A 27320-nucleotide genomic window follows, 5' to 3' on the forward strand; every position below is an offset into this window, starting at 1 on the left:
GCATTTCTCTGGATACTTATGTTGCCTCCTCTCCCCCGCCTTTAGGACTACATGTCTGTCCTTCCCACCCACTGCAGTGGCCTCAGCACCTGACACCTGGCAGGGCCTCCATTTATATTTGTTGAAAGAGGAGTTTTTTACTTGATAGCGTAGACAGGATCGATATACGCAAGAGGCTAATAATGTAACTCAGTCTGTGGCAAATTCTACTTTGGGGATTAATTAGGACACCGTGGCGGGTTGGAGTCCCCCAGGTATACTTTCAGGGAAGACACTGGGCATGAGCTGAGTCCTAAAGACTAGATAGATAGGAAGGAAGGCAAGGGTGTGATTGGACAAGGACAGTTCTTGTAAAACATCCCTCATTGACTCCCACATCCTCCTCAGCCACCTCTATCTACCCTGGTGTCTAGTGGTCTCTGCTGGGCTGCCTGGCCTCTCTCGCACCAGTGATGTGGGTTAACTCTGGCCAGTAATTAGGGTTGATGTGTCAGGACTACACCACTTTTTTTTTTTTTTAAGGATACTGGGGAGGAACCCAGGGGCATTCTACTTCCAAGCTATACCCCCAGCCCTGTTTTTCATTCTTTATTTTGAAACATGGTCTCACTGAGTTGCAAAGGGCCTCACTAAGTAGCTGAGGCTGTCCTCAAACCGCGATCCTCCAAACTCAGCCTCCTGAATGCTGGGATTACAAGCATGCGCCACCACGCCCTGCTACATCATCTTTTTATTGTGGCTCCACTGTCTGTCTGTCTGTCTGTCTGTCTCTCTTTCTTTTCTTTTCTCTTTTCTCCTTCTCCTTCCCCTTCCCCTTCCTCTTCTCCTCCTCCTCCTCCTCCTCCTCCTCCTCCTCCTCCTCCTCCTCCTCCTCCTCCTCCTTCTTCTTCTTCTTCTTCTTCTTCTTCTTCTTCTTCTTCTTCTTCTTCTTCTTCTTCTGTATGATACTGGCAGTATATCTCAGTGGCATTCTACCTCCAAGATACATCCCAGCCCTATTTTATTTTTTATTTTTAAACAAGATTTCGCTAAGCTGTGGGGGGCCTTGCTAAGTTGCCGAGCCTGGCCAAAAACCTGTGATCCTCCTGTCTCAGCCTCCTAAGTATTGGGATTATAAGTATGGGCCAGCATGCTTGGCCACTTAAGGGACACCCAGCATACCAATGCCTATTATTAGACCCAGATCCTAGTGAGTGCTCAGTCAATGCTTGTTAAATAAACACATACACCTAGGAGCCTCTCTAACATGGCATGGCTTCTTCTCAGATATTTAGTGGAGGCCACAGAGATGTTGCCATTTGAAAACTAAATAGCTGAGAACTCAGTTTGAATCCTTGCATACTTATTGAAGTGTAGCTTTCTCAGATTTTTCATTTAACAAAGCTTTACTGCATGCCTCCTCTATTCCTAGACTTAAACTGAATACATGAAGGTTGGGGTTTCACCACTATGAAACAGATAAGGATAAAGAACAAGTTAGAGTGCTGGTTTATGGAGTCCCCCCCCCATGGGGTTGGAGAATTTCAGAAGCGCTTCCACCACTGCGCTGTACGGCTCCCGGACACCCGAGCCACCATGATAAGTGCCAGCCAAGCCACAGCTGCCGCCTCACAGGTGCTGCAGCTTTCCGGGGCCCCACGGCCGCCTGCCACCAGGATTTCTGGACTGACCTTAGCCATGAGGCTTTTAGGTTTGTTTCAAGGAAAGACTATGTATCAGAAGCAATCAAGGATGCAGTTGTTGGTATTGATTTGAGTACTACAAACTTCCTGTGGCAGTGATGGAGGGTAAACAAGCAAAGGTGCTGGAGAATGCTTACGGTACCGGAATAACCCTCTCTGTTGTGACCTTTACAGCAGATGGTGAGCGACTTGTTGGCATTCCAGCAAGGCGACAGGCTGTCACTAACCCAAACAATACATTCTATGCCACCAAGCATCTCATTGCCAACACTATAAAAAGAAATCAAAGAAGACCTGAGAAGATAAAAAGATCTTCCATGTTCATGGATAGGCAGAATAAATATCATAAAAATGGCCATGCTTCCAAAAGTGATCTACAGACACTTTTGTGCAATACCCATTAAATTACCAAGGCTTCCTTACAGACATAGAAAAATCAGTCCTTAAACTCATTTGGAACAACAAAAAACCCAGAATAGCCAAAGTAGTTCTCAGCAATAAGAACCATACAGGAGGAATCACAATACCTGACTTTAAACTATACTACAAAGACATAGTAATAAAAACAGCATGGTACTAGCACAAAAACAGATACATAGACCAATGGAACGGAACAGAAGACTTAGAAACAAATCCGCACACTTACAGCTAATTGATTTTTGACAAAGGGGCCAAAAACATCCACTGGGAAAAAGACAGCCTCCTCAATAAATGGTATTGGTAAAACGGCTTAACCACATGCAGAAAAATGGAAATAAACCCCACTTTCTTACCCTGCACAAGAGTCAATTCAAGATGAATCAAAGACTTGGAAATTAGACCAGAGACCTTGAGGCTCCTTGAAGAGAGCATAGGTCCAACACTGCTACACATAGGCACAGGTAAAAACATTCTCAACAAGACTCCAAGGGCACAACAAACTAAAAGGTGGATCAATATGTGGGATTGCATGAAACTGAAGAGCTTCTGTACAGCAAAGGAAACTATCAAGAACCTCATCCGAGAGCCAAAAGAATGGGAGATTTTTGCCATCTATTCCTTTGATAAAGGACTAATATTTAGACTATACAGAAAACTCAAGAAACTCAGTACTAAGAAAACAAATAGCCCAATAAAAAATGGTCAAGAGAACTAAATAGACACTTCACAAAAGAAGTAATTCAAATGGCCAATAAATGTATGAAAAAATGCTCAACATCCCCAGTCACTGAGCCGCCGCCGAGGACTCAGCAGCCTCCCCTTGGAGCCCCCACGCTTCCTGACGCTTCGTCCCCCACCCCACCCCCACCCCCGCCCGCCTTCTCCCGCCAGCCTTCTCCTGTCCGCTATCCAGAACCTCCACTCTTTCGACCCCTTTGCTGATGCAAGTAAGGGTGATGACCTGCTTCCTGCTGGGACTGAGGATTATATCCATATAAGAATTCAACAGAGAAACGGCAGGAAGACTCTTACTACTGTCCAAGGGACCGCTGATGATTACAATAAAAAGAAACTAGTGAAGGCGTTTAAGAAGAAATTTGCCTACAATGGTACTGTACTTGAGCATCCAGAATATGGAGAAGTAATTCAGCTACAGGGCGACCAGCGCAAGAACACATGCCAGTTCCTGGTAGAGACTGGACTGCCTAAGGACGATCAGCTGAAGGTTCGTGGGTTTTAAGTGCTTGTGGCTCACTGAAACTTAAGTGAGGATTTCCTTGCAATGAATACAATTTCCCTTCTGTCCCTTGTCACAAGTTTAAAAACCTCACAGCTTGTATAATGTAACCATTTGGGGTTTGCTTTTAACTTGGACTAGTGTAACTCCTCCATGCAATAAACTGAAAAGAGCCAAAAAAAGAAAAAAGAAAAAATGCTCAACATCATTAGCAACCAGAGAGATGCAAATCAAAACTATCCTGAGATTTACCTAACTTCAACTAGAATGGCAATCATTCAAAACAGAAACAACGAGCCGGGCCTGGTGGTGCACGCTTGTAATCCTAACATTCGGAGGCTGAGACTGGAGGATCATGGTTCACAGATAGCCTCAGCTACTTAGTGAGGCCCTCTTCAACTTAGTAAGAACCTGTTTCAAAATAAAGAATAAAAAATAGGGCAGTGGGTGTAGCAAAGAGGTAGAATGCCCCTGGGTTCTATCCCAAGACCTGCCAAAAAACAAAAAACAAAAAAACAAAACAACAACAACAAAAAAAAAAAACCCACCACAACAAATGCTGGTGTGGATGTGGAGAAGTGGGAACTCTACTACATTGTTGGTGGGATTGCAAATTAGTGCAACCACTTTGGAAAACTGTATGAAGGATCCTCAGAAGAATGGGAATGAACTTACCATATGATCTAGCAATAGCACTTCTGGGTATCTACCCAAAAGAGTATAAACCAAACTACTAAACTAATGCATGTGTATCTATGTCCATAGCTGCACAATTCACCATTGCCAGACTATGGAACCAGCCAAGATGTCCATCAACAGATAAATGGATTACACAACTATGGGATATGTACACAATTGAATTTTACTCAGCCATAAAGAAAAACACAATTACGTCACTTATAGGGAAAGGGATTGAACTGGAGAACATTATGCTAAAATGAGATTAGTCAGTCACAAAAAATAAGAAATCAGATACTTTCCCTAATATGTGGAAGCTAGGGAGAAAATGGGTCATAGGAGGAACTCTAGATGAAGAAGGAGATTCTACAGATGAGCAAATAAAGTGACCTAACTGAGGGGATGGGAGGGGGAAGAGGGAAATTCCCTAATGTACATGATGTACATTAACAAACATTTCAAAGTCAATCATTAAGCCGAACATGAGAAGAAGGGAGGCAGGAGGAAACGACGGGAATTGGGTAAGGACTAATTGGGTGATGTGTGCATGTATGCCTCTACCATCTTGTACTCCACTAAGATGTACTCCACAGTGCACCAAAAAAAATTAAAAATAAATAAATTTATCATGAAAAACAAAAAATAAAATGTTGGTTTATGTAAAAAGTGGTCTGTGAACACTGTAGGTAGAGGAATTGACAGTTCACATACACTACAAAGGCTTCTCTGAGTACAAGTAACAAAGTTGGAATTGAATCTTGACATGGCTTCTGGGCAGATATGATTGGGGTGGGGAGTGGATAGGAAGGAAGTGGGGACAAATAAACTCTATGCAAATGAAATAACAGATGCAGAGGTGGTGATGTGGTGGTGGTGAGGAGCTGAGAGGGCATGCTGGGTTTGGGGTAAAGAGTAAGAGCAGAAGAGTGGCCAGAGAGAAGGTGTAAGACTGGGTTTGGGACAGGCTAGCCAAAGAGCTCCATGAATAAAATCTGTCAAAAGCACTAAAATTATATATTATGGGGCTCAGACACTTGTAACTCCTAACATCACTTTTGACATCTAAATTGAGCCCAGTGTGGTGACACATGATTGTAATTCCAGTACAAAAGACAGGAGGATCATGGGTTCAAGATCAGTAAGTAGTGAGACTCTCATCAAACTAACAAGACCCTGTTTCAAAACAAAAATAAAGTAGGGCTGGGGGTATAGCTCAGAGGTAGAATGTCCCTAAGCTCAATCCCCAGTACCCCCCTACACACAAAAGAAATGTAAGTTGGTCCTTTTCCTTTGAGGTAAGACAGTGCTCCTGAAAGTTAATTTAAGAGCTCTGTTGTCTGGTATTCCCAATTATGTTAAGTGCATGTAGTAAATTCTTTTTTTTTTTTAACATAAAGTGATTTATAATTTTCATTAATAGAACATCAGGTTTATTTCAATCCCATGTTGAACAGACATTTAAGAAAAATTGACCTATTTAGGCATTACCAAGTTATTAGCTTCTTAGTTATGCACAGATTCCTCCAACAAGCCCTGGATATAATTTTCTAGGTCTTCTCTTCCAGATAAAAATGGCCCCAAAGAGGCTGTGTTTAATGAATTGTCAATTAATTACATGCTGGGTACTCCAGATTAATTTTTTTTTTCAGGTACTGAGGATGGAACCTAGGGGCATCCTACCTCTGAGCAACACCCTTTTTTTTTTGAAACAGTGTCTCACTGAGTTGCAAAGGGCCTTGCTAAGTAACTGAGGCTGTCAGGAAAGCACGATCCTCCTCCGGTATCTGCCTCCCGAATGCTGGGATTACAAGGGTGAGCCACCACACCCGGCTTTCCAGATCAATTATTTGGTAGCCTTTTCTAATAAATTTTTTTTTGGTAGAAGTGTGTGTGTGTGTGTGTGTGTGTGTGTGTGTGTGTGTGTGTATTACTGGGGATTGAACCCAGTGGCATTCTACCTCTGATCTACACCACCAGCCCCATTTTATTTTATTTTATTTTATTTTATTTTATTTTTTACTTTGAAAAAGGGTCTAAATTGCCTAGGCTGGCTTCCAACCTGTTATTCTGTCCCAGCTAACCAAATACTGGGGTTACAGGCATACACCATGGCAACCGGCTTGTGTAGAAGTCTTAAAGGTAAAATTTAGCTGGGCATGCTGGCACACGCTTGAAATCCCTGTACTTGGGCGGCTGAGACTGGAGATTTCTTTCAAGAAACTGGTGTGTGTGTGTGTGTGTGTGTGTGTGTGTGTGTGTGTGTGTGTGTACTGGGGATGGAACCCGGGGCATTCTACCTCCAAGGATCAGAGGTTCATGGACAGTCTCAGCAAGACGTGAGACTCGCATCAACCTGGGGAGACCCTGTTTCCAAATAAAAAATAAAATAGGAATGGTGCGGGGGCGGGGGAGGAGAGCTTGGAGATAGAATACCTCTGGGTTCAATCCCCAGACCCCCCCCCCAAAAAAAAAAGTAAAAATGGATACAATTTGACTTTTTCTGCCTTAAATCCATCTTATCCTCCTGGATATTCTAAAACATCAGGGACTTCTACATTTTACCATAAGGTTTTTTTGTACATCTCCTTTGTAGGTCAAACCAGCCTCTCAATTTAATGTTCAGATATAGTCTATGATGATTGTACCCTATAGGTATGTGGAATCTTTAAATCATTATTATGAATATCCACTATTTTTTGCACCAATTCTGTTCTTGGTTGTTGGACCTAAAGCAAATGATTTAATCTTTCTGTGTTTCCATTTCCTCATGGGAAATAATAATAACACGAATTCCTTTTTTACAGGTTTGTGTTGACGAATAGACAGTACGTGCAAAGTGCTTAGTGCAGTCCGGATAGCATAGAAAGCACATCGGCGCATGCTCTGGAGAGGGACTGTGGTTTTCACTAGTACTCAGCGTGGTTCCGCATATGTTCCGGGTTCCGGAACCAGATAGATGAAGGTGTTGTGCAGATGAGAGTAGGTAGTGTAAGGCGTCAGAAGGCGGTGTGCAAAGGAATCTGAGGAGAGGTCCCTGGACCCTAGCTACCTAGGATACAGCTGCCTGAAACAGAACCTTCCAGACCAGCACGCAGTCGCCTCCTTTCCCCCGCCCACCCTTATGCTTAGCTCCGCCCTCTTCTCCTAGAGGCTGAAGGCAGAGCTCACACTGACGCCGACGCGGTCGCCTAGCGACACACTTTTCCCAGGATGCCTAGGGTGTTGTGATGCTCTCAGCCAATCAGAGCGGCGAAGTGGCCGCGGCGTCTGCCAATAGCTCGCGAGGCCGGGGCGTGCGACGGTTAAACACAGCGGCGGCGGCGGCGGCGGGTCGGTGCCGTGTCGGGCTCCGCGGGGGCCGAGGCTACAGCTCTGCGGCTGCGGCGTGAAGTGCGGGGGGCAGCGCGGATCCGGAGGCGCCCGGCCATGCCGTCCCGGGTGGAGGACTACGAGGTGCTGTACACCATCGGCGCCGGCTCCTATGGCCGCTGCCAGAAGATCCGCAGGAAGAGCGACGGCAAGGTGGGCGCGGGGCCCCAGCCCCGAGCGGGCCACGCAGCCCGAGGGGACCCGGCCGGGCTGAGGGTGCGGGTGCCGGACGACTCGGAGGAGACCCTGGATCGCTCAAGAGATGGGAGACTATGATTTTTCTTTGACATAGTCATCTTCATTTCCGATTTCCTCCCTCCCTTCCGCGTTCACTCCAGTTCACTCCTGAGTTCTTTAGATAAGAATAGCCCTTTCAGACTCCAGAAGAGGGCCGGACCACCAGACTCTGAGCTTTCTATCTGCAGTCAGAACTCACTTAAAATACTGATTTTGGGGATGATGGGACTCCTCTCTCCCAGTGTGGTGTACGTAATAGAGCCGGTACAGAAGTACTGGAGAGGAAGCTGCCTGGCCGCCGCTGGAGGTATCTTCAGCCTCTCATCCTGGGCAAACACAACCGGTTGTAATAGGGACTTTGACCACCTCTTCCTTGGCTTTGACCAAACTACCCTTTGTACCAATTTCCTATTAAGCAATTGAGAGAGGAGATTGGGAATTCCTAAAGTGTTATCATCTTCCTCGACCCCTGCCCCCGTAGTATTGTTTACTGCTTAAGAGCTGGGCATGGTGGCACACGCTTATAATCTCAGCATTTGGGAGGCTGAGACAGGAGGATTGCAGTTCACATAGGCCCTTTGCAACTCAATGAGACTCTGTTTCAAAATAAAGAATAAAAAAGGGCTGGAGGTGTAGCTCGGAGGTCGATTGCCTCTGGGTTCCATCCCCCGTACTGCAAAAATAGAAAGAAAAAAAAATTAGAGGGAGAATATGGCAATTAACTCAGGACTCCATAAGCTTATTTAACTAACTTACATGATCATGGCCTTGTATTGTAGGATATATTGTAAAAGGTAAATTTTTAAATTTTCATTCTTTATTTTTGAAAGTAAGTTCAACCTTGGAAATTTTATTTCAGATATTAGTATGGAAAGAACTTGACTATGGCTCTATGACAGAAACGGAGAAACAGATGCTCGTTTCTGAAGTGAATTTGCTTCGTGAACTGAAACATCCAAACATCGTCCGATATTACGATCGAATTATTGACCGAACCAACACCACCCTGTATATTGTAATGGAATATTGCGAAGGAGGGGACCTGGCTAGTGTAATTACAAAAGGAACCAAGGAAAGGTAAATGTAAGCTGAAAAGGGGTCTGTTGTTCTTAAGCATCTTGTGTTAGGATCAGGGACAAAATACTTAGTAACGTGGAAGAGTGTTCTTGTATTTGATGGGCCCACAACACAAGGTTGCCAGCCAATCAACACCCATATGTCATATTAGTAACTTATTTTCCTGCTTATTCACTTTAAAAACCAGATAATTCACTTTATTCCATATTTGTCATGCTCTTACTCTGAAGTTATATGCTGTACAACTGCTTTGGTTTTAGGCAATACTTAGATGAAGAGTTTGTTCTTCGAGTGATGACTCAGTTGACTCTGGCCCTGAAGGAATGTCACAGGCGAAGTGATGGCGGTCTGACGGTGCTGCATCGGGATCTGAAACCAGCCAATGTTTTTCTGGATGGCAAACAAAATGTCAAACTTGGAGACTTTGGGCTAGCCAGAATATTAAACCATGATACAAGTTTTGCAAAAACATTTGTTGGCACACCTTATTATATGTCTCCTGTAAGTATTTTAGAATTATTTGTGTGTGTGTATGTGGAGAGTACTGGGGATTGAACCTGGGGGCATTTTACCTCTGATCTACACCCCCAGTTCTATTTTATTTTTATTTATTTACTTTTTTTTTTTTTTTTTTTCAGTACTGGGGATGGAACCCAGGGGCATTCTGCCTCCAAGCTATACCCCCAGCCTAATTTTTTATTCTTTATTTTAAAACAGGGTCTCACTGAGTTGCAAAGGACCTCACTAAATAGTAGCTCAGGCTGTCCACGAACCTTGATCCTCCTGTCTCAGTCTCCTAAATGTTGGAATTACAAGCATGCGCCACTACACCTGGCTTTATTTTTATTTTGAAACAAGGTCTCGCTAAGTTGATGAGAATCTTAGTATTTGCTGAGGTTGTCCTCAAATCTGCAGTCCTCCTATCTCAGCCTCTCAAGTACTAGAATTAAAGGTGCCAGGCAGTATTTCAGAATTTAAATTCTTTTTAGCCAGGCGTGGTGGCTCTGCCTATAAGCCCAGTGTTTGGGAGGCTGAGACAGGAGGATCACAGGTTCAAGGACAGACTCAGCAGTGTAGCGAAGACCCTCAGCAACCTAGAGAGACCTTGTTTCAAAAATAAAAGGGTTGGGGGTATAGTTCAGAGGTAGAATGCCTCTGGTTCAATCTCCAGTACCAAAATAAATAAATCAACAAACAAATAAATGCTTCTTAACATCTTTTTGTTAAGCATTCAAATACAAGGTAATTTAGGGTTTTTTTTGTTGGTTTGTTTATAGTAAATCTGATCAACAAGAGTTAATAATAGGGCCGGGCATGGTGGCGCACGCTTGTAAATCCCAGCATTCGGGAGGTTGAAACTGGAGAATCATGGTTTGCGGACAGCCTCAGTTACTTAGGCCCTCTGTAACTTAGTGAGACCCTGTTTCAAAATAAAGAATAAAAAAATAGGGCAGGGGTGTAGCTTGAAGGTCAAATACCCCTGGGTTCCATCCCCAGACCTGCAAAAAAAAAGAGTCAATAATACTGTTTCATATTTCAAGTTTATATTTTTCCATATATACCCTTAACCCTTAAATTATTAAATTCACCTAACTTAAATTCTGTATCAGCAGTACAGCTTAAGCTTTTATTAAATAACAACCATGTGTTAAATTCTGGAATTATAAAGAGGAAATGGGTTTTCTCTCTGCCCTCAAGAGCAGCAATGTTTCCCAAAGTGTAGGTCCTGGGCACAGCAACCTCAGACTCACTTGGAATGTTAAAAAAGCATAGTCCTGGGTCCCAAGTTCAAACCCAGTGAATTTGAATCTCTGGGAAGGTCCTTGGACATGGATTTCTTTCTTTTTTTCTTTTTCTTTTTTTTTTTTTTTTTGTGGTACTGGGGGTGGAACCCAGAGGCTTTCTACCTCTGGGCTATACTCCCAGACCTATTTTATATTTTATTTGGAAACGGTCTCACTAAGTTGTTGAGAGCCTAAGTAGCTGAGGTTGGCTTTGAACCTGTGCAGTTCTCCTGTCTCACCCTCCCAAGCATGGGGATTACAATTGTGCACCACCACACCCAGCTCATGCATTTCTTATTTATTTTGTGGTCTGGGGATAGAACCCAGGGGCATTCTGCCTCTGAGCTACACCCTCAGCCCTACCTATTTTATTTTTTTATTTTGAAATAGAGTCTCACTAAGTTGTAGGGGGTCTCAGTTGGCTGAGGCTGGCCTCAAACTATGATCCTTTTGTCTCGGCCTCCCAAGTATTGGGATTACAAGGACACACCACCATGCCCTGCTGGGCACTGCATTTTAATTGACTATTTTTAGATGGATTCTTGTGCTTGGAGATATAGGCTAAGGAAGCTCTCTCCCTTCAGATAACATGTTTTTACATGTTAACACTTTGAGTATGTTCCTTTTTTGTTGCCATTTCTTAAAATGCACTAAAGAGAGTCTGCCCCCTTATTCATGCCTCTACTGCTCTTGCTGGATGTTTTGTTTCCATCTCCCAAGCCAGCGCGGCTGGCTTCGAACCTGCGCAATCCTCCTTGTCTCTGCCTCCCTAGCGCGGGGATTACAAGCGTGCGCCACCATGCCTGGCTTATTTTTCATATTGAAGCAGGGTTTCGCTAGATTGCTGAGAGTCTAAGGTTCTGAGGCTGGCTTTGAACTTGCCATCCTCCTAAGTACTAGGATTACAGGCATGTACCACTGTACCTGGCACTCTTTCTTCCTTTTTGAATATTTCCTTGTAAAAGTGTAGATCATAAAATGAAATGCTGGAACAAAGTGTATGACAGTTTGTGGCTGCCTTTAGATGTTGTCTGTTGGCTTTGAAAAAGCTTGAGGCAATAAGGACTGTATTAATATATGAAATAAGAGACGATAGGGATGAAAAAATATTTCTTTAGTAGTTTACAAATATTTCTGGGATTTTCTAAATCTTTTCAAATCATGCTAACAGATCTGATTGTAGTATAAAACTGCAAATTTAGCCAGGTGTGATGGCGCACACTTGTAGTTCCAGTAGTTGGGAGGCTGAGGCAGGAGGATCACAGGTTCTCAGCCAGCCTCAGTTACTTAGTGAGGCACCCTGCAACTTACTGAGACCCTTTTTTCAAAATAAAGAATGAAAATAGGACTAGGGGTGTAGCTCAGTGGTAGAATGCCTCTGGACTCAACCTCTGGTACTGCCAAGAAAAAAAGAGCCTACAAATTTATGATTTTGTTTTTGACTAAGATTAGACACCACCAGAATGGTGAGGTTTTATCACTGTATCAAATTCCAAACAGAAAGTCTTTACATAAAGGAGAATTACCCAGAAGTGGTTCTTGGAAAATCTAAAGCCTGTGCAACTCTTTTGTTCCTTTTCCCTCCTGCTCTTGTAATTAGATCAGTTGAGCTCCCTAAGCGTTGATTGTTAGGGAGAGGTGTCAGGTACGCCTGCTGCCATCCTTTTGGAGATTTTGGTACTTGCCTCTGGTTCCTCTGTTGAGAGTCAGCGCTGTGGTAGACTTGTTAATGTAGGTGTGGAAGAATGGCAGAGCAGGTAATAAGAATACCAGTTACTGCTGTGGATTATACAGTGGACTAAGAAAAAAACAAATGAATAATTCAGTTAGCTATTTATGTCTGTATCCACTTAAATGTGGGCTCGATAATATATTTTGATTATTCTGAAATTTTCTCTAGTTCTTTTAAAATGGAATTTCTACTCAGGCTTGGTGTTACTTGCCTGTAGTTGCAGCTACTTGAAAGGGTGAGGCATGGCGTAGTTTGAGACCATTTTGAGTAATATAGCAAAACCTTGTCTCTAAATAACCAGCTGGGCATGGTGGTGCATGTTTGTAATGTTACTACTTGGGAGGCTGAGACAGGAGGATCACAAGTTCACGGCCAACCTCAGCAACTTAGGCCTCCACAACGTAGTAAGGCCTTGCTTCCAAATAAAAGATAAGGCTGGGGTGTAGTTCAGAGGTGGAATGCCCTTGAGTTTAATCCCCAGTACTAAAAAATGAAGAAAGGGCCAGGCAAGTGGCTGGTAGGGTAGAAAGTCCCTAGTACCACAAAAACAAAACAAAACAAAATTTAAAAAAGGACCAAAAAATGAAGGAGGGAAGCCAGTCAGCCAGGCAAGTGGGTGTGATAGTACACATCCCTAGTTCCACACTAAATAAATAAATGAAATAAAATGATTTCTAGATTATGAATGCCTTAAGGATAGAACTCTCAAATTTACCTTTGAATTGTCAATGTGTGTCCTACAGAAAGCATTTTCACTTGTGAATGGAAAGCAAGGGAATTAATTATATGTGACAAAGTATCCTGGGATAAGATCATTGCCTGTTTTGCATTAAAAAAAAAATTTCTGTGGTATTAGAGATTGAACCATGGGGCATTCTATCTCTGAGCTACACCCTCAGTCCTACTTTATTCTTTTGTGTGTGTGTGTTTGTGTGTGTGTGTGTGTGTGTGTGTGTGGTACTGGGGGTGGAACCCAGGGGCTTTTCTACCTCCAGGCTCTACTCCCAGACCTATTTTATACTTTATTTGGAAACAGGGTCTCACTAAGTTGCTGAGAGCCTCACTAAGTAGCTGAGGCTGGCTTCGAACCTGTGCAATCCTCCTGTCTCAGCCTCCCAAGCGCTGGGATTACAAGTGTGTGCCACCATGCCAGCTTTTATTCTTATTTAAAACAGAGTCTCATTAAGTTGTGGAGGACCTCATTTAAATTGCTGAGGCTGGCTGTGAACCTGCAATCCTCTTTTCTCAGCCTCCCAAGTGCTGTGATTATAGGCCTGTGCCACCGCACCCAGCTGCCCTTTTTCCATTATAATTTTTTTTTTTCAGTGCTAGAGCTCAAACCTGGGGTCTCATTCATGCTAGGCAAGTGCTCTACACTGAGCCACATCCCTATTTCTTTCATTATAAATTGAGGATAAAGTATAAGCTATCTTTTTTTTTTTTTTTTTCAGTACTAGGGATTGAACCCAGGGGCTTTCTACCCAGTCTATCCCCCAGCCTTATTATTTTTGTTTTTCTTTATTTTGAAGCAGGGTCTCACTAAGTTGTGGATGGCGTCACTAAGTAGCTGAGGCTGGTTGCAAATCTGTGATCTTCTGTCTCAGCTTCCCAAGTACTGGGATTCCTAGCATGTGCCACCATATCCAGCTCTCATCTTTTGTTAATGTCTTATAAATTAATCTTTACCAAACTTGGAGTTTCCATTTTTCTCTCAGGTATAATTTTTCTAAGTTTTCTAAGTTATCAACTCAACTCCTTCTTGTTTACTGTGTTTCCCCTTCTAGGAACAAATGAATCGAATGTCCTACAATGAGAAATCAGATATATGGTCCCTGGGCTGTTTGTTGTATGAATTGTGTGCATTAATGTGAGTATGATAAAGTCAGATTCCTAGTTTAAGGGTTATGCTGTTTTCACTTTTCACGGGTTCTGTTTTTTGAGCATCTATGCTAATGAAAGCATAGTCCAAAAGAATTATAAAATTTTAAAAATTACATAAGTGGACAGATTACAAAAAAAATTACAAATTAAGAATGTTACCTATGAGCTCGGCATGGTGGCGCACGCTTGTAATCCCAGCATTTGGGAGGCTGAGACAGGAGGATCATGGTTCACAGCCAGCCTCAGCTACTTAGTGAGGCTCTTTGCAATTCAGTGAGACCCTGTTTCAAAATAAAGAATAAAAAAATAGCCGGGCGTGGTGGTGCACACTTGTAATCCCCGTGCTTGGGAGGCGGAGACAGGAGGATTGCGCTGGTTCAATGCCAGCCTCACTGGCTTAAGAGACGCTGTTTCCAAATAAAAATATAAAATAGGTCTGGGAGTGTAGCCTGGAGAAGGGTTTCCAGGAATCCCAGTACCACCAAAAAAAAAAAAGTGCTGGGTTATAGCTTGGGTAGAATGTCCCTGGGTTCAAACCCCAGTATTGCAAAAAAAAAAAAAAAAAAAAAAAAAATGTTATCTATGAGGCTGGGTGCTGACTTGTTGAAGGGTGTGACTGGTTAAGATGCTTCCCTGTTAGACCGATACTTATCTTACTGGAGAACAGGAAAGTTCCAACCCTGCCACCATTTTTTCCCTCCCTTCTAAGTTATTCTGGCCAATAGTAGTTCTAGACCCTCTGGGATTTGCAGTTTTGCTCTCCATGGGATATTTGCCTCTCTAGAGATATTTTTGGTTGTTACAAGAAGAGAGTGCTACTTGCATCTAGTGGGTGGAGGTCAGGGGTGCTGCCAAATATCCTGCAAAGCATAGGGCAGCCCCCACTGCAAGACTCAGTCTACTTTAAATGTCAGTCTTGCCAAGACACTATTAAACTTAGCATAGGGGAAAAAATCCTCAGAGTGAAAATATAAATACAAATTGGATCTGGGCATGTGGCACACACCTATAATCCCAGTACTTGGGAGGCTGAGACAGGAGGATCACAGGTTATTGGAGGATGGCCTCAACAAGTAGTGAGACTCTCATCAACCTAGGGAGACCCTGTTTGAAAATAAAAATGAAATAGGAGTGGGGGTGTAGCTGAGAGAATGCTCCTGGGCACCGTTCCCATCACCACAATAAATAAATAAATACAAATTGATATTTCATTTGTGCTTTTGAGGATTTTGAGTTTTTTTCATTTTGTTTTGGCATTAGGAATTAAACCCAGGGGCATTTTGCCACCAAGCTATATCCCTGGCCCTTTTATTTTTATTTTGAGATGGGGTCTCACTAAGTTGTCTAGGCTAGCCTTAAACTTGGGATCCTCCTGCCTCAGTCTCCTGAGTAGCTGGAATTGCAGGCATTTGGCTCTTAAGTAGTGCTTTTGATTCAGTTCCTGTTATATATTTTTATTAAAATTTTTTTCTTTTTATTATTCTAGGCCTCCATTTACTGCTTTCAGCCAAAAAGAACTAGCTGGAAAGATCAGAGAAGGCAAATTCAGGCGAATTCCATACCGTTACTCTGATGAATTAAATGACATTATTACAAGGATGTTAAATTTAAAGGTAAAGACATTAAGATTTTATATGGTCTGTTTCTATTTCTCAGTTAAATTTCTGGAGTATTTAGCCTCTCTCATACAGCAATGGAAACTAAAGAAACATTCAGTATATTTCCTTAGCTAATTATACTTTGTTAACACAAGTGAAAACATGTAAATCTGGCAAATTGCACATCCTTGCGACCTACCTTCTGTGCTTTCTTTCCCTCCCACTCACTGGCATGCTAACAGATGGTGGGTAGCAAGGAAAGATTGCAGATGGGATCCAGATCCTCAGTTCCCAGTGCCCCTGCCTACCTCAGAGCGGCAGGTGGTCAGGGGAGGGCCAGAAATAAGCCTTCATTACCTGGCCTCTAGCTCTGACAGAGAGGTGGGGGGCAGGGGGAGTCAACAAGTAGAGGGGGAAATCCCTTGAAGAGGTCATAGAAGCATGGCAGACTGCTGGCTTTGGGATGGGGAAGGAGATGTTCTGGGATTAGGCTGAGGCAGGAGTGGAAGGAAATGTTGCAGAATTGTAAAGAAGGCACTGGGGAGGTGGCAGGGTGGAATGTTAGTGAGAGGGAGGCTGCCAAGCGTGGGTTAGAGAGAGATGCAAGGACATACTTGGCCTACAGCAGCCCCCACGGCAGGAGTGCCAGGGGACTTTAGGGACTGAGCCTTGGAAAGGTGCGATAAAAAGCTGGGTGTTGCCGGGCATGGGGGTGCATGCTTGTAATCCCAGCATTCTGGAGGCTGAGATGTGGTTCGCGGACAGCCTCAGCTACTACTTAGTGAGGCCCTCTGCAACTTAGTGAGATCCAGTTTCAAAATAAAAAATAGGGCAGGGGGTGTAGCTTGGAGGTTGAATACCCCTGAGTTCCATCTCCAAACCTGCAAAAAAAAAAAAAAAAAAAAAGGGTGGGTGTTGTGGTGCAAGTTCAATGCCAGCCTTAGCTACTTAGTGAGGCCCTCTGTAACTTAGTGAGACCCTATTTCAAATAAGGAGTAAAAAATAGGGCTGGGGTATAACTCAAGTAGAATGCCCCTGGGTTAAATCCCCAGTACCACAAAAAAGAGAAAGGAGAGAGTGAAAGAGAGAGAAGAGAGAAGAGAGGGGGAGGGAGGAAGGAAGGAATGTAGGTAGGAAGGTGAGTGGGTGGGTGGGTGGAATAAAGATAAGTTAAAATTTGTCCTTTCAGGGACCCAGAACCTCATGATTAGTGAACTTATTTTCCACATATTTAGGACCTACCCTTAAAGGAGTCCTTTTCTTTACCTTGGTAATTATTTTATTTATTTATTTTGGTGCTGGGGATTGAACCCAGAATTCTGCTTTTAAGCTATATTCTCAACCCTTTTGTTATTTTGAAGGAGTTTCACTAAGTTGCGAGGCTGGCCTTGAACCTACAGTCCTGTTTCTGCCTCCCAAGTACTGGCTAACATTCTCTTTTAATTTAACTGCTTTTGTAAGATGAATATTTTGCTATGCAATCTGACTGTGACACTGAGTGTTTTTCCCCAGGATTACCATCGACCTTCTGTTGAAGAAATTCTTGAGAACCCTTTGATAGCAGACTTGGTTGCAGAAGAACAAAAGAGAAATCTCGAGAGGAGAGGCCGACGATTAGAGCCGGAGAAGTTGCAGGAGTCTACTACTCCTGTATTGAGTGAGCTGAAACTAAAGGAAATACAGTTGCAGGAGCGAGAGCGAGCCCTCAAAGCCAGAGAAGAAAGACTGGAGCGTAAGTCTGTGCGGGGTGGGCAGGACTCCAGTAGCACCGTGGGTGGGTCATTCTGATGTGTATACATATTTGTTTGAACAGCATAGTTTATATGTGTAGGTCCTACAGAAGAAGGTCTTACCTTCTTTTAAACACTTGAGAAACCAAAACAAGTTTTGTAGACTAAATAATCAAGCTTGCTGGCACCTTCACGTTGCACTGACTTCTTTCTTTGCAGTTAGTTGCCAGTCTAGGTATTTCAGAGCATTTACTGTGTCGGCCCTAACACAATAGCCATTATGCTTTATTATATTGTTACTTGTTTTTCTCCCATCTTTAATATAAACATCCTCAAGTTTTTCCCATTATAAAGGAAATTCTTAGAATGGATCGCCTTCTAACATAAAAACCTTCTGGAAGCCAGGCGTGGTGGCGCACGCTTGTAATCCCAGCATTCGGGAGGCTGAGACCGGAGGATCGCGGTTCACGGACAGCCTCAGCTACTTAGTGAGGCACTCCGTAACTTAGTGAGACCGTTTCAAAATAAAGAATAAAAAACAGGGCAGGGGGTGTAGCTCAGAGGTCAAATGCCTCTGGGTTTCATCCCAAGACCCACACCCACACACACACACACAAAACACCTTCTGAAAAAGGCTCCAGCCCACTTTCAGCTCTAAAGTGCAGCCGTACGTAGGACCAACCGAATATGTTTAGGCAATTCATGCAGAATAATACTCTGATTATTTTTCCCATCTTTTTTTATTTTTTTGGTGGTACTGGGGGTGGAACCCAGAGGCTTTCTACTTCTGGGCTATACTCCCAGACCCATTTTATATTTTATTTGGAAACAGGGTCTCACTAAGTTGCTGAGAGCCTCACTAAGTAGCTGAGGCTGGCTTCGAACCTATACGATCCTCCTGTCTCGGTCTCCCAAGCGCGGGGATTACAAGCGTGCGCCACCACACCTGGCTACTCTGATGATTTTTAGCATTGACTTGATGAGCATTAATGGATTTAATGGAATTGTGTTTTGATGTTAAGTCTGTCTACTCCACTAAGATGAGAGTTGTGTCAAGGTTTTTGGATTACACAAGGTAGCAACAGCAGTAAGGCTTTTTGTTTTAACATTCAGAGGCAGAGATGGAGCCATATGTGTCTCCTACCACCTGTGACACCCCTGATGTGCTTCTGTGGCCTTAATGCCCAATGCAGACTTTAAATGTTTTTCTCTTCAAATGTGCTTATAAAGCATTCATTCATTAATGTTTTACTTCATAATAATAAAGAATGTTGTATAATGCTGTGAGATATGCTTATTGTATGTTTCCAGATATGCTTACCTGGAAACCTTCTCTTGACTTTCCCGTCTAAAAAAAAATCTAGACAGGCATGGTGGCACACACCTTAATCCCAGTATTTGGGAAACTAAGACAGGAGGATCGCAGATTTGAGGACAGCCTCAGCAACAAAGTGACACCTTGTTTTTAAACAAATTTTAAAAAGGCTGGGAGTATAGCACAGAGGTAGAATGGGCTTAATTCCCAGTACTGAAATAGGATCACTGTTAATTTGGGGCCACTAATAAATTGTGGCCTCTGTTACAATCCAAAGAACTGAGTCTTGTGGAGCGTTTCTCCTTCCATTTCAGTGCCACCATTGAACCAGAAGGAGATGTTGTGCTCTGAGTTCAGTGATGCCCTAAAACTTGGCGGTTTCCTGTTTCTCATGGAGAGCAGAGGTGGCTTTTGTTTTTGTGTTCCCAAAGGAGTTACTCCCACATAATGTGACCAAGTGAAAGTTAACTTTGTATTCGTACTTCAGATCCTTGTAAGAAAACATAAGATACCGTACAACGTACAAAGACATTACAATCTAGCGCAATCCAGTTTACCAGGATATAAGAAACTTTTTTTTTTTTTTTTTGGTGGTACTGAAGCCTTTCTACCTCTGGGCTACACTCCCAGACCTATCTTTACATTTTTATTTGGAAACAGGGTCTCCTAAGCCAGCGCGCGCGGCTGGCTTCGAACCTGCGCGATCCTCCTGTCTCTGCCTCCCAAGCGCGGGGATTACAAGCGTGCGCCACCACACCCGGCTATAAGAAACTTTTCACAAAACATTACTCATCTGTGGTCAGGCATCCAGTTTGAGGGATAAGAAAAAGTGATAAGATTACTAAATGTAAATTGTTTTCTAGCCAAAATGCCTCATTTTTATTTTCTTTTTCCATTCTCATTTTAAAGAAAAGGAACGTGAACTTTGTGTTCGAGAGAGACTAGCAGAGGACAAACTGGCTAGAGCAGAAAGTCTGCTGAAGAATTATACCTTGCTAAAGGAACAGAAGTTCCTGTCTCTGGCAAGTAACCCAGGTATGAGAATCTACTCGGTGCACAGAGGTTAGTGCTGCAAATGAAGAACTGCACATCAGTGTTGCCCTCAGAGCAGCTTTGGTAACTCTTCTACAAAGTCTTAGAATTTAAGATAAATTTAAATCTTCCACTATATGACCTTCAATGGAAATAAAATTCTATCATAGCAATAATTTATTTTTTGGGTTCATAAACCTGAGGCAATGAGTCATGACTGCATCTTCAATTTTATTTTATCTTATCAAATTACATGTTTAGTATTTGTTTGTTTGTTTGCTTGTTTTGCAGTACTGGGACCCCCAGCCCTATTTTTTATTTTGAAACAGGGTCTCACTAAGTTGCGGAGGGCCTCACTGAGGCTGTTGGTGAACCTGCAATCCTCCTGTCTCAGCCTACCAAGTACTGGGATTACAAGCATGCACCATTACTCCCAGCTGTATTTAATTTTTTTTAAATGAGGGCATTTTCAAAACCACTGTACATTTCAAATTTTTTCTTTTGGTGTGTTAAAACTATATTTTCAAGCAAAAATCCTAACACTTTTAATACTGTCATACTTCATCCTTCATAAAAGATGTGATAATGCTGGGTATGGTGGTGCAGGCTTGTATTCCCAGTACTTGGGAGGCTGAGACAGAAGGGTCACAGGTTCGAGGGCAGCCTTAACAAGTAGTTGATTTCAAACATTTTTTCTCATCAATCTAGTGAGACCCTGTTTCAAAATAAAAATAAAAAATAGGGCTGGGAGTGTAGCTCACAGATAGAATGCTCATGGGTTCGATCCCTAGTAATGCCCACACGTGCGCGCGCGTGCACGCGCGCGCGCACACACACACACACACACACACACACACACACACACACACACACACACGTGATAAGCCAGGTGCTATAGCATATACCTGTAATCCCGGCTACTTGGGAGGCTGAAGCAGGAGGGGATTGCAGGTTGAAGGCCAGTAGCCTGGACAATTTGGCAAGACCCTATCTCAAAAAATTAAAAAGGGCTGGGGATGTAGCTCAATAATAGAGCACTCCTGGGTTCAACCCTATCACATCTTCCCCCACACACAGGATGTGCTAAACCAACTGCAGAATAGGATATCACCTTCCATCTTCCCCAAGACCTTGTCAAGTTGACACGTGCATTTGATGGAACGTGAGTGGCACCTGCACATGCTGTGTGTGTCTTTTGCTCAGTCTGGAGTAAAGGCAGTCAGCTTGCTAACAGCGCTGCTGTTGCGGGTATCGACCCTCCACTGTGCCCTGTGATGATTGATTGCCTATACCAATGGCTGCTCTGACTTGCTTTCTTCATTTCATAGAATCCAAAATTAATTTTACCTACCCCTTAATTTGGGCAATTGCAAAATGTTGTCTTTTCTCATGATTTCTTTATGACATAAATTCAGAGTTTTTTGTTGGTTTTAAAAATTGAGCATTTGATTTTTTTTTTTTTTTTTTTTTTTTTTTTTTTTTTTTTTGCAGTACTGGGATGGAACCCAGGGGCATTCTACCTCTGAGCTACATCCCCAGCCCTGTTTTTTATTCTTTATTTTGAAACAGGGTCTCACTGAGTTGCGAAGGGCCTCACTAGGTGGCCGAGGCTGGCCACAAACTGCAATCCTCCGGTCTCAGCCTCCCGAATGCTGGGATTACAAGCGTGCGCCACCACACCTGGCTAGCATCTGAATTTTTGATCAAGGTTTATGAGTTCTTACTCCATGTAGAATTGCATATGTGAAGGCTGCTGTTTCCATCTGATAAATTTGAGAGTGTATATGATCAGTTCAGTGAATGGGACAGCATTCTGTAGATGGACAAACAAAAAACTTCCCCGAGCTAGTTTGATGAGTACGGTAACTTCACAGGGAGTAAGTGATGGAAGTAAACAAAACTCTAGTGATGGACCTAAATGAAACAAGGATTCTATGGAGTAGAATCTCCTAAGTATCACTGTCATTTCAGTATTTTTATAGTATAAATTTTGGCATATTTGATTCCACATGACCATCCATAAAAACAAAATAGGCTTAAATCATGATTAAGCTGATGAAGTAAAGAGCAAATTGTATCTGTAAATTTCATGCATCCAACTCCAGGGAATTATTGAGGACCCTTTTGGGTTGATCAAATTAGAGTTAATTAATTAATTAAGAGCTACAGATTGAACTCAGGGACATTCTTCCTCCAAGCTATACTCCCAGCTCTATTGTTTAATTAATTAATTAATTTATTTATTTAGAGATACTGGAGATGGAACCCAGAGGCATTCTACTTCTTGAGTTATACCCTCTGTCCTTTTTTTTTTTTTTTGAGACGGGGTCTCACTGAGTTGCAAAGGACCTCATTAAGGTCCTGAGGCTGTCCATGAACCATGATCCTCCTGTCTCAACCTCTCAAATGCTAGGATTAGAAGCATGCGCCACTATCCTGGCAATTTTTTTGGTGTGTGTGTGGTACTGGGGATTGAACCTCCAAACCACACCCACAACCCCCGTTTTTCTTCTTTATTTTGAAAATAAACAGGGTTTCATGAAGTATCTGAGGCTAGCTGCAAACCTGCAATCTTCCTGTCTCCGCTTCCCAAATACTGGGATTACAAGAATGCACTACCATGCCCCTTAGTAGTTTTTTATTTTGGTGTTACTGGTGGTACTGGGGTTCCTGGAAGCCCTTCTACCTCCGGGCTACACTCCCAGACCTAAATTTTTACTTTTTTTTTAAATTTGGAAACAGGGTCTCCTAAGCCAGCGCGCGCGGCTGGCTTCAAACCTGCGCGATCCTCCTGTCTCTGCCTCCCAAGCGCGGGGATTACAAGTGTGAGCCACCACGCCCGGCAGTAGTTTTTATTTTGAAACATGATCTTACTAAGTTGCAGAGGGCCTCACTAAGTTGATGAGGCTGGTGGTGAACCTTGCCATCCTTCTGTTTCAACCTCCCAAGTATTGAGATTACAAGCCTGTACCACCACACACAGCTAAAGTGTTTTGTGTTTTGTCTTCTATATATAGATATAGATATAGATATACTAGTATATCTATATATACTAGGAGTTGAACCCAGAGGCATTCTCCTTCCAAGGTAGCCCTCCAGGCCTTTTTATTTTTTTGACTTGCTAAATTGTTGAAGGTCTCACTAAATTGCTGAGGCTGGCTTCAAACATGTGATCCTCCTCTCTCTGCCTCTAAAGTACTGGGATTACACACATGTGCCACTGTGCCCAGCTTAAAGTGGTCATTTTCCTGTTTAATGAATCCTCCATTCTTTTTTTTCTATTGAATGAAATGTTAATCTTTTTCTAAACATTTTAATTTCTTATAAAACCTATGCCGAGCTGGGCGTGGTGGCACATGCTTATTATCCCAGTGGTTGGAAGGCTGAGACAGGAGGATCGCACAGGTTCAAAGCCAGCCTCTGCTACTTAATGAGGCTCTCAGCAACTTAGTGTAAAGACCCTGTTTCCAAATAAAATATAAAACAGGTCTGGGAGTATAGCCCTGAGGTAGAAAAGCTCCCGGGTCCTACCCCCAGTACCACTAAAATAAAACCAATGCCATTGGTAAGATAATGTTGGTTTGTACATGTGTAGGTATTTGTGGTGATGAAAGGTAATCCCAGCTACTCAGGAGCTGAGGATTGCAATTCCAGGTGAGTCTGGGCAACTTAGTGAGATCCCATGTCAAAATACAATTTCAAAAAGGCTGGAGATGGAGCTCAGTGGTACAGTGCCTGTCTAGCATGCAGGAGGCTTTGGGTTTAATGCTCAGCACTGCTCCTTCCACACACACAAAAGTTCACTTGCTTGATTTTATTTTTTTTCGTGGGTGGTACTGAGGTTCCTGGAAGCCTTTCTACCTCTGGGCTATACTCCCAGACCTATTTTTTTATATTTTTATTTGGAAACAGGGTCTCTTAAGCCAGCACGCCTGGCTTCGAACCTGCGCGATCCTGCTGTCTCTGCCTCCCAAGCGCGGGGATTACAAGCGTGCGCCACCACGCCTAGCGTTCGCTTGCTTTAAATAAACCTACAAGGAGCCGGGCGTGGTGGCGCACGCCAGTAATCCCAGTACTTTGGGAGGCTGAGACAGGAGGATCGCAGTTTGCAGACACCCTCAGCTACTTAGTGAGGCCCTTTGCAACTCAGTGAGACCCTGTTTCAAAATAAAGGATTAAAAAAAGGGCTGGGGGTGTAGCTCAGAGGTAAAATGCCCCTGGGTTCCATACCCAGTACTGCAAAAAAAAAAAAAAAAGGGTAAATAATGTGCATCTAGTGTTCATTTTCCCCAGTGCATTTAGCCCTAAAAGAACGTGATTGATACGAGAATGGACTGTTGGTTTAGCTCAGAGGCAGCACACCTGCCTGGCACATAGTAGCCCTGGCTTTACGCCAACACTGCAAAATTAATAAACAGGTAAATAAGTAAAACGTATTCCTTGATGCTTGGCATATATTCCAGGATTATTTTTTTCCGTGGATTAGAAGGCAGATTGGTTTCTGCCAGCTCCACACCTCTAACCTCCTTTCCCAGAGGAAATCAGAAAGGTATCTAGATTTCAAATGTGAACCGAAAGAGTAAATTGTTTTTGATAAGTATGATATATATGTAGGAGTTGAACTCCCATGCAAATAACTCAAAACCCTTTTTCTTTTTCTTTCTAAAGAACTTCTTGATTTTCAATCCTCAGTAATTAAGAAGAAAGTTCATTTCAGTGGGGAAAGTAAAGAGAACGTCATGAGAAGTGAGAATTCGGAGAGTCATCTCACCTCCAAGTCCAAGTGCAAGGATCTGAAGAAGAGGCTTCATGATGCCCAGCTGCGGGCGCAAGCTCTGTCAGATATAGAAAAAAATTACCAGCTGAAAAGCAGACAGATCCTGGGCATGCGCTAGCTTAGCAGAGGGAGACAGAGCTGTGTGCAGTATTCAGTAGTGCCACCCTTTAAAGATTGATATTCAACTGGTGTAGCTTAATATACTTGGTTCCATGAGCCATGCCTTTGTACAGTAAGCATGATATTTTGGAATTACTTTTGCTGTTATTTAGCAACAATTATACAAGATGCCCACATCTTTCATCTTTTTTAAGAACGCTTCGTAGAAAGCATGATAACTTTCTTGGTTGGTTGGGCTTTTAATCCTGTGTGTGATTACTCCTAAGAATATGAAATGTGATGTTGAGGATCCTAGAAGAAAAAATAATGTTAGGAAAAAAAATCTTTACTCAGGAATAGAACTTACTGAGACATTTTAAGTGACTGAGCGGGGTGCTTGCAAATGTCATGTCTAGTTTTAAATTTCAAGTCTGTGGTTTTAAATGTTCGTAAACTTAGCCAGATTGTATATAAATTGTTACTAATATCAAAACATCTTGTTTATAAATATTCCATCATAGTAAGAATATATTACCTTTGGGAGTTCATCACTGTGTCTATATTCTTTTATTTCTATTTTGTTTAATAGTATGAGCTGGCTGTCATTTTCCCACTAAATAAAATAATTCTTTAGTTTTCCTATATTTATGTCTCTTGCATTTGTTAATCTCTTAGTTGGAGGGATATGGACTTAGGACTCTAGATTTGTAGGGTAAGGAAGAGCGTTGATGCTCAGGAGAACTATGTTCTGCCCATACATTGTAGTGCCGTCTTGCAACCTGTCTCATTAATTCCTGGGACCTGGTGGTCCTGATTTGGATTCTGCTCTCCAGGGGACATTGGGCAGTGCCTGGAGATGGTCTCCATGGTCATGACTGGGGAAGGTGCTTCTGATGTCCAGTAGGTGGAGTCCAGTGATGCTGTTAGACATTCTACAATGCACAGAACAACTGACAAAGTGTCCGCAGTGCCACCTGTGAGAAGCCTGGCCTGTGTACAAGTGTGTGCGTGCACACACATACACGTACATATAAAACTTTTTCCTTTCCTCTAAGGTCTCATTCCTTAATGTGATGTTTATTCGAAGTAAAGAAAAATTTTAAGAATATTAGTAGAAATTTTACTATTCATCTTTATTTTGTGCAATGCCAGGATTAAGTGTAGATGCCAGAGTGTTCATGGGTAGATTCCCTGCAATTACACAATTCACATTTTGTGGCTTGACCTTGGAGGGTGCCCCAAGCCTGTCAAAAGAGACAAGCCACCCAACCCTCCCAGGTACGTGGGGACCTGTGACTCCTGCTCGATTCCCTCAGTTCTCTCTTGCTCTCTCTCCCTTACCATCTCTACTGAGGCCAGATCTGGAGAAGTCTAACCAGGCATCTTCCCTCAACCCCCTGCCCCAACCCATGACAGATGGGCCACCTCCAATGATCTCTCAACCTCCAAGCAGGGACTTTCTTTGTGCCTGGGTCAGGGTACCTGGAGAACCTTTGTCACAACGTAGACTCTGGCTGTCTGCTCATCAGACATGCCATCCGGTTGCCAGCCAGGACATGGGAAATGGATGGGACAGCTGCTGCCATACCTTGTCCCAGGATGCTGTCCCGGATACCCAGCCCTGACCCTCCCCTTGCCTGTGCCTGGTGCCTACTGAGGGGAAGTGGCCATGGGGTATGGGTAGAAAGGGGAGGCTGGAAGGAACCTGAGCACCATCCTGAGAAGTCTAGGGATGTGGGAAAGTGGGACCATGAGTGAGCTGGGGCTCTAAGTCCCCACCCATGCTCCACAAATCCAAAGATAAAGTGATCGAAGACTTCAAGATGCAACCACAGACATTCTGCCGCAGGAGAAGAACTCTTCTGAACGACAGGTCCTCCCATGTGTGTAGCTGTGTGGCTGCACTGATCACTGCTCATAAAACCAGTCCTTTAGGAATTAGGAACGCCTTTCCTACCTTAAAAAAACAAGTTCTAATTTTAATATTTATTTGTGTTTTTTTTTTAAAACAGGGTTTCACTAAGTTAGTGAGGGCCTCACTAATTTGCTGAGGCTGGTCTTGAACCTGCTATCCTCTTGTCTTAGCTTCCCAAGTATTGGGATTACGGGCGTGTACCACCATGCCCAGCTTTAGTTTCACTTTAAAACTTGTGACATGCTGGATTGCCTTTAGTCTTCTCCATTTTAGACTCCACCTACATTTCATTTATTCATTCAATGAACAAAATATTAAGCACCTATTAAGAGCCAGCACTGGGAATTTTTGTTGTTGTTTGTTTTTGTGGTACTTGAGATTGAACCCAGGGGTATTCTACCTCTGAGCCACACCCCCAGCTGTATCTCTTTCTTTCTTTCTTTCTTTCTTTCTTTCTTTCTTTCTTTCTTTCTTTCTTTCTTTTTGCGGTACTGGGGATGGAACCTAGGGACATCCTACCTCTGAGCCACACCCCCATCCCTATTTTTTTATTATTTATTTGGAAACAGGGTCTCACTGAGTTGCAAAGGGCCTCAGTAAGTAGCTGAGGCTGGTCGTGAACCATCCTCCTGTCTCAGCCTCCCAAATGCTGGGATTACAAACCTGCGCCACCACACTCTGCTCCCAGCTGTATTTTTGTTTCTTCTTTCCTCCTCCTCCTCCTCCTCCTCCTCCTCCTCCTCCTCCTCCTCCTCCT

At 43.0% G+C, this 27320-nt stretch overlaps 2 protein-coding genes across 5 annotated transcripts; both read left to right on the forward strand.

Annotated features, from left to right (window-relative positions):
• Positions 1–1449: 1449 nt before the first annotated feature.
• Positions 1450–3342, forward strand: LOC308265112 (eukaryotic translation initiation factor 1-like; the record flags this gene model as incomplete). The annotated part of the gene is made up of 3 exons (XM_080698714.1): positions 1450–1614; positions 1857–1873; positions 2994–3342. The coding sequence occupies 3 exons, from the start codon at positions 1450–1452 to the stop codon at positions 3340–3342; spliced, it is 531 nt and encodes a 176-aa protein (XP_080554840.1).
• Positions 3343–7443: 4101 nt separating this feature from the next.
• NEK2 (NIMA related kinase 2) lies at positions 7444–24667 on the forward strand (the record flags this gene model as incomplete). 4 transcript variants are annotated; one of them, XM_080698430.1, is made up of 8 exons in its annotated part: positions 7444–7539; positions 8483–8700; positions 8961–9201; positions 14001–14083; positions 15584–15710; positions 17208–17427; positions 19650–19806; positions 24418–24667. In XM_080698430.1, 8 exons carry the CDS (start codon positions 7444–7446, stop codon positions 24665–24667), a joined length of 1392 nt encoding a protein of 463 aa, XP_080554556.1. The 4 variants fall into 4 exon arrangements, with proteins under 4 accessions (XP_080554556.1, XP_080554557.1, XP_080554558.1 ...); XM_080698431.1 differs by having other exon boundaries at positions 19650–19775; positions 24441–24667; XM_080698432.1 differs by having other exon boundaries at positions 19650–19775; positions 24465–24667.
• Positions 24668–27320: the final 2653 nt, after the last annotated feature.

This window comes from Muscardinus avellanarius (genome assembly GCF_963383645.1).
Source record: "Muscardinus avellanarius genome assembly, chromosome: 7".
Lineage (NCBI taxonomy): Eukaryota > Metazoa > Chordata > Mammalia > Rodentia > Gliridae > Muscardinus > Muscardinus avellanarius.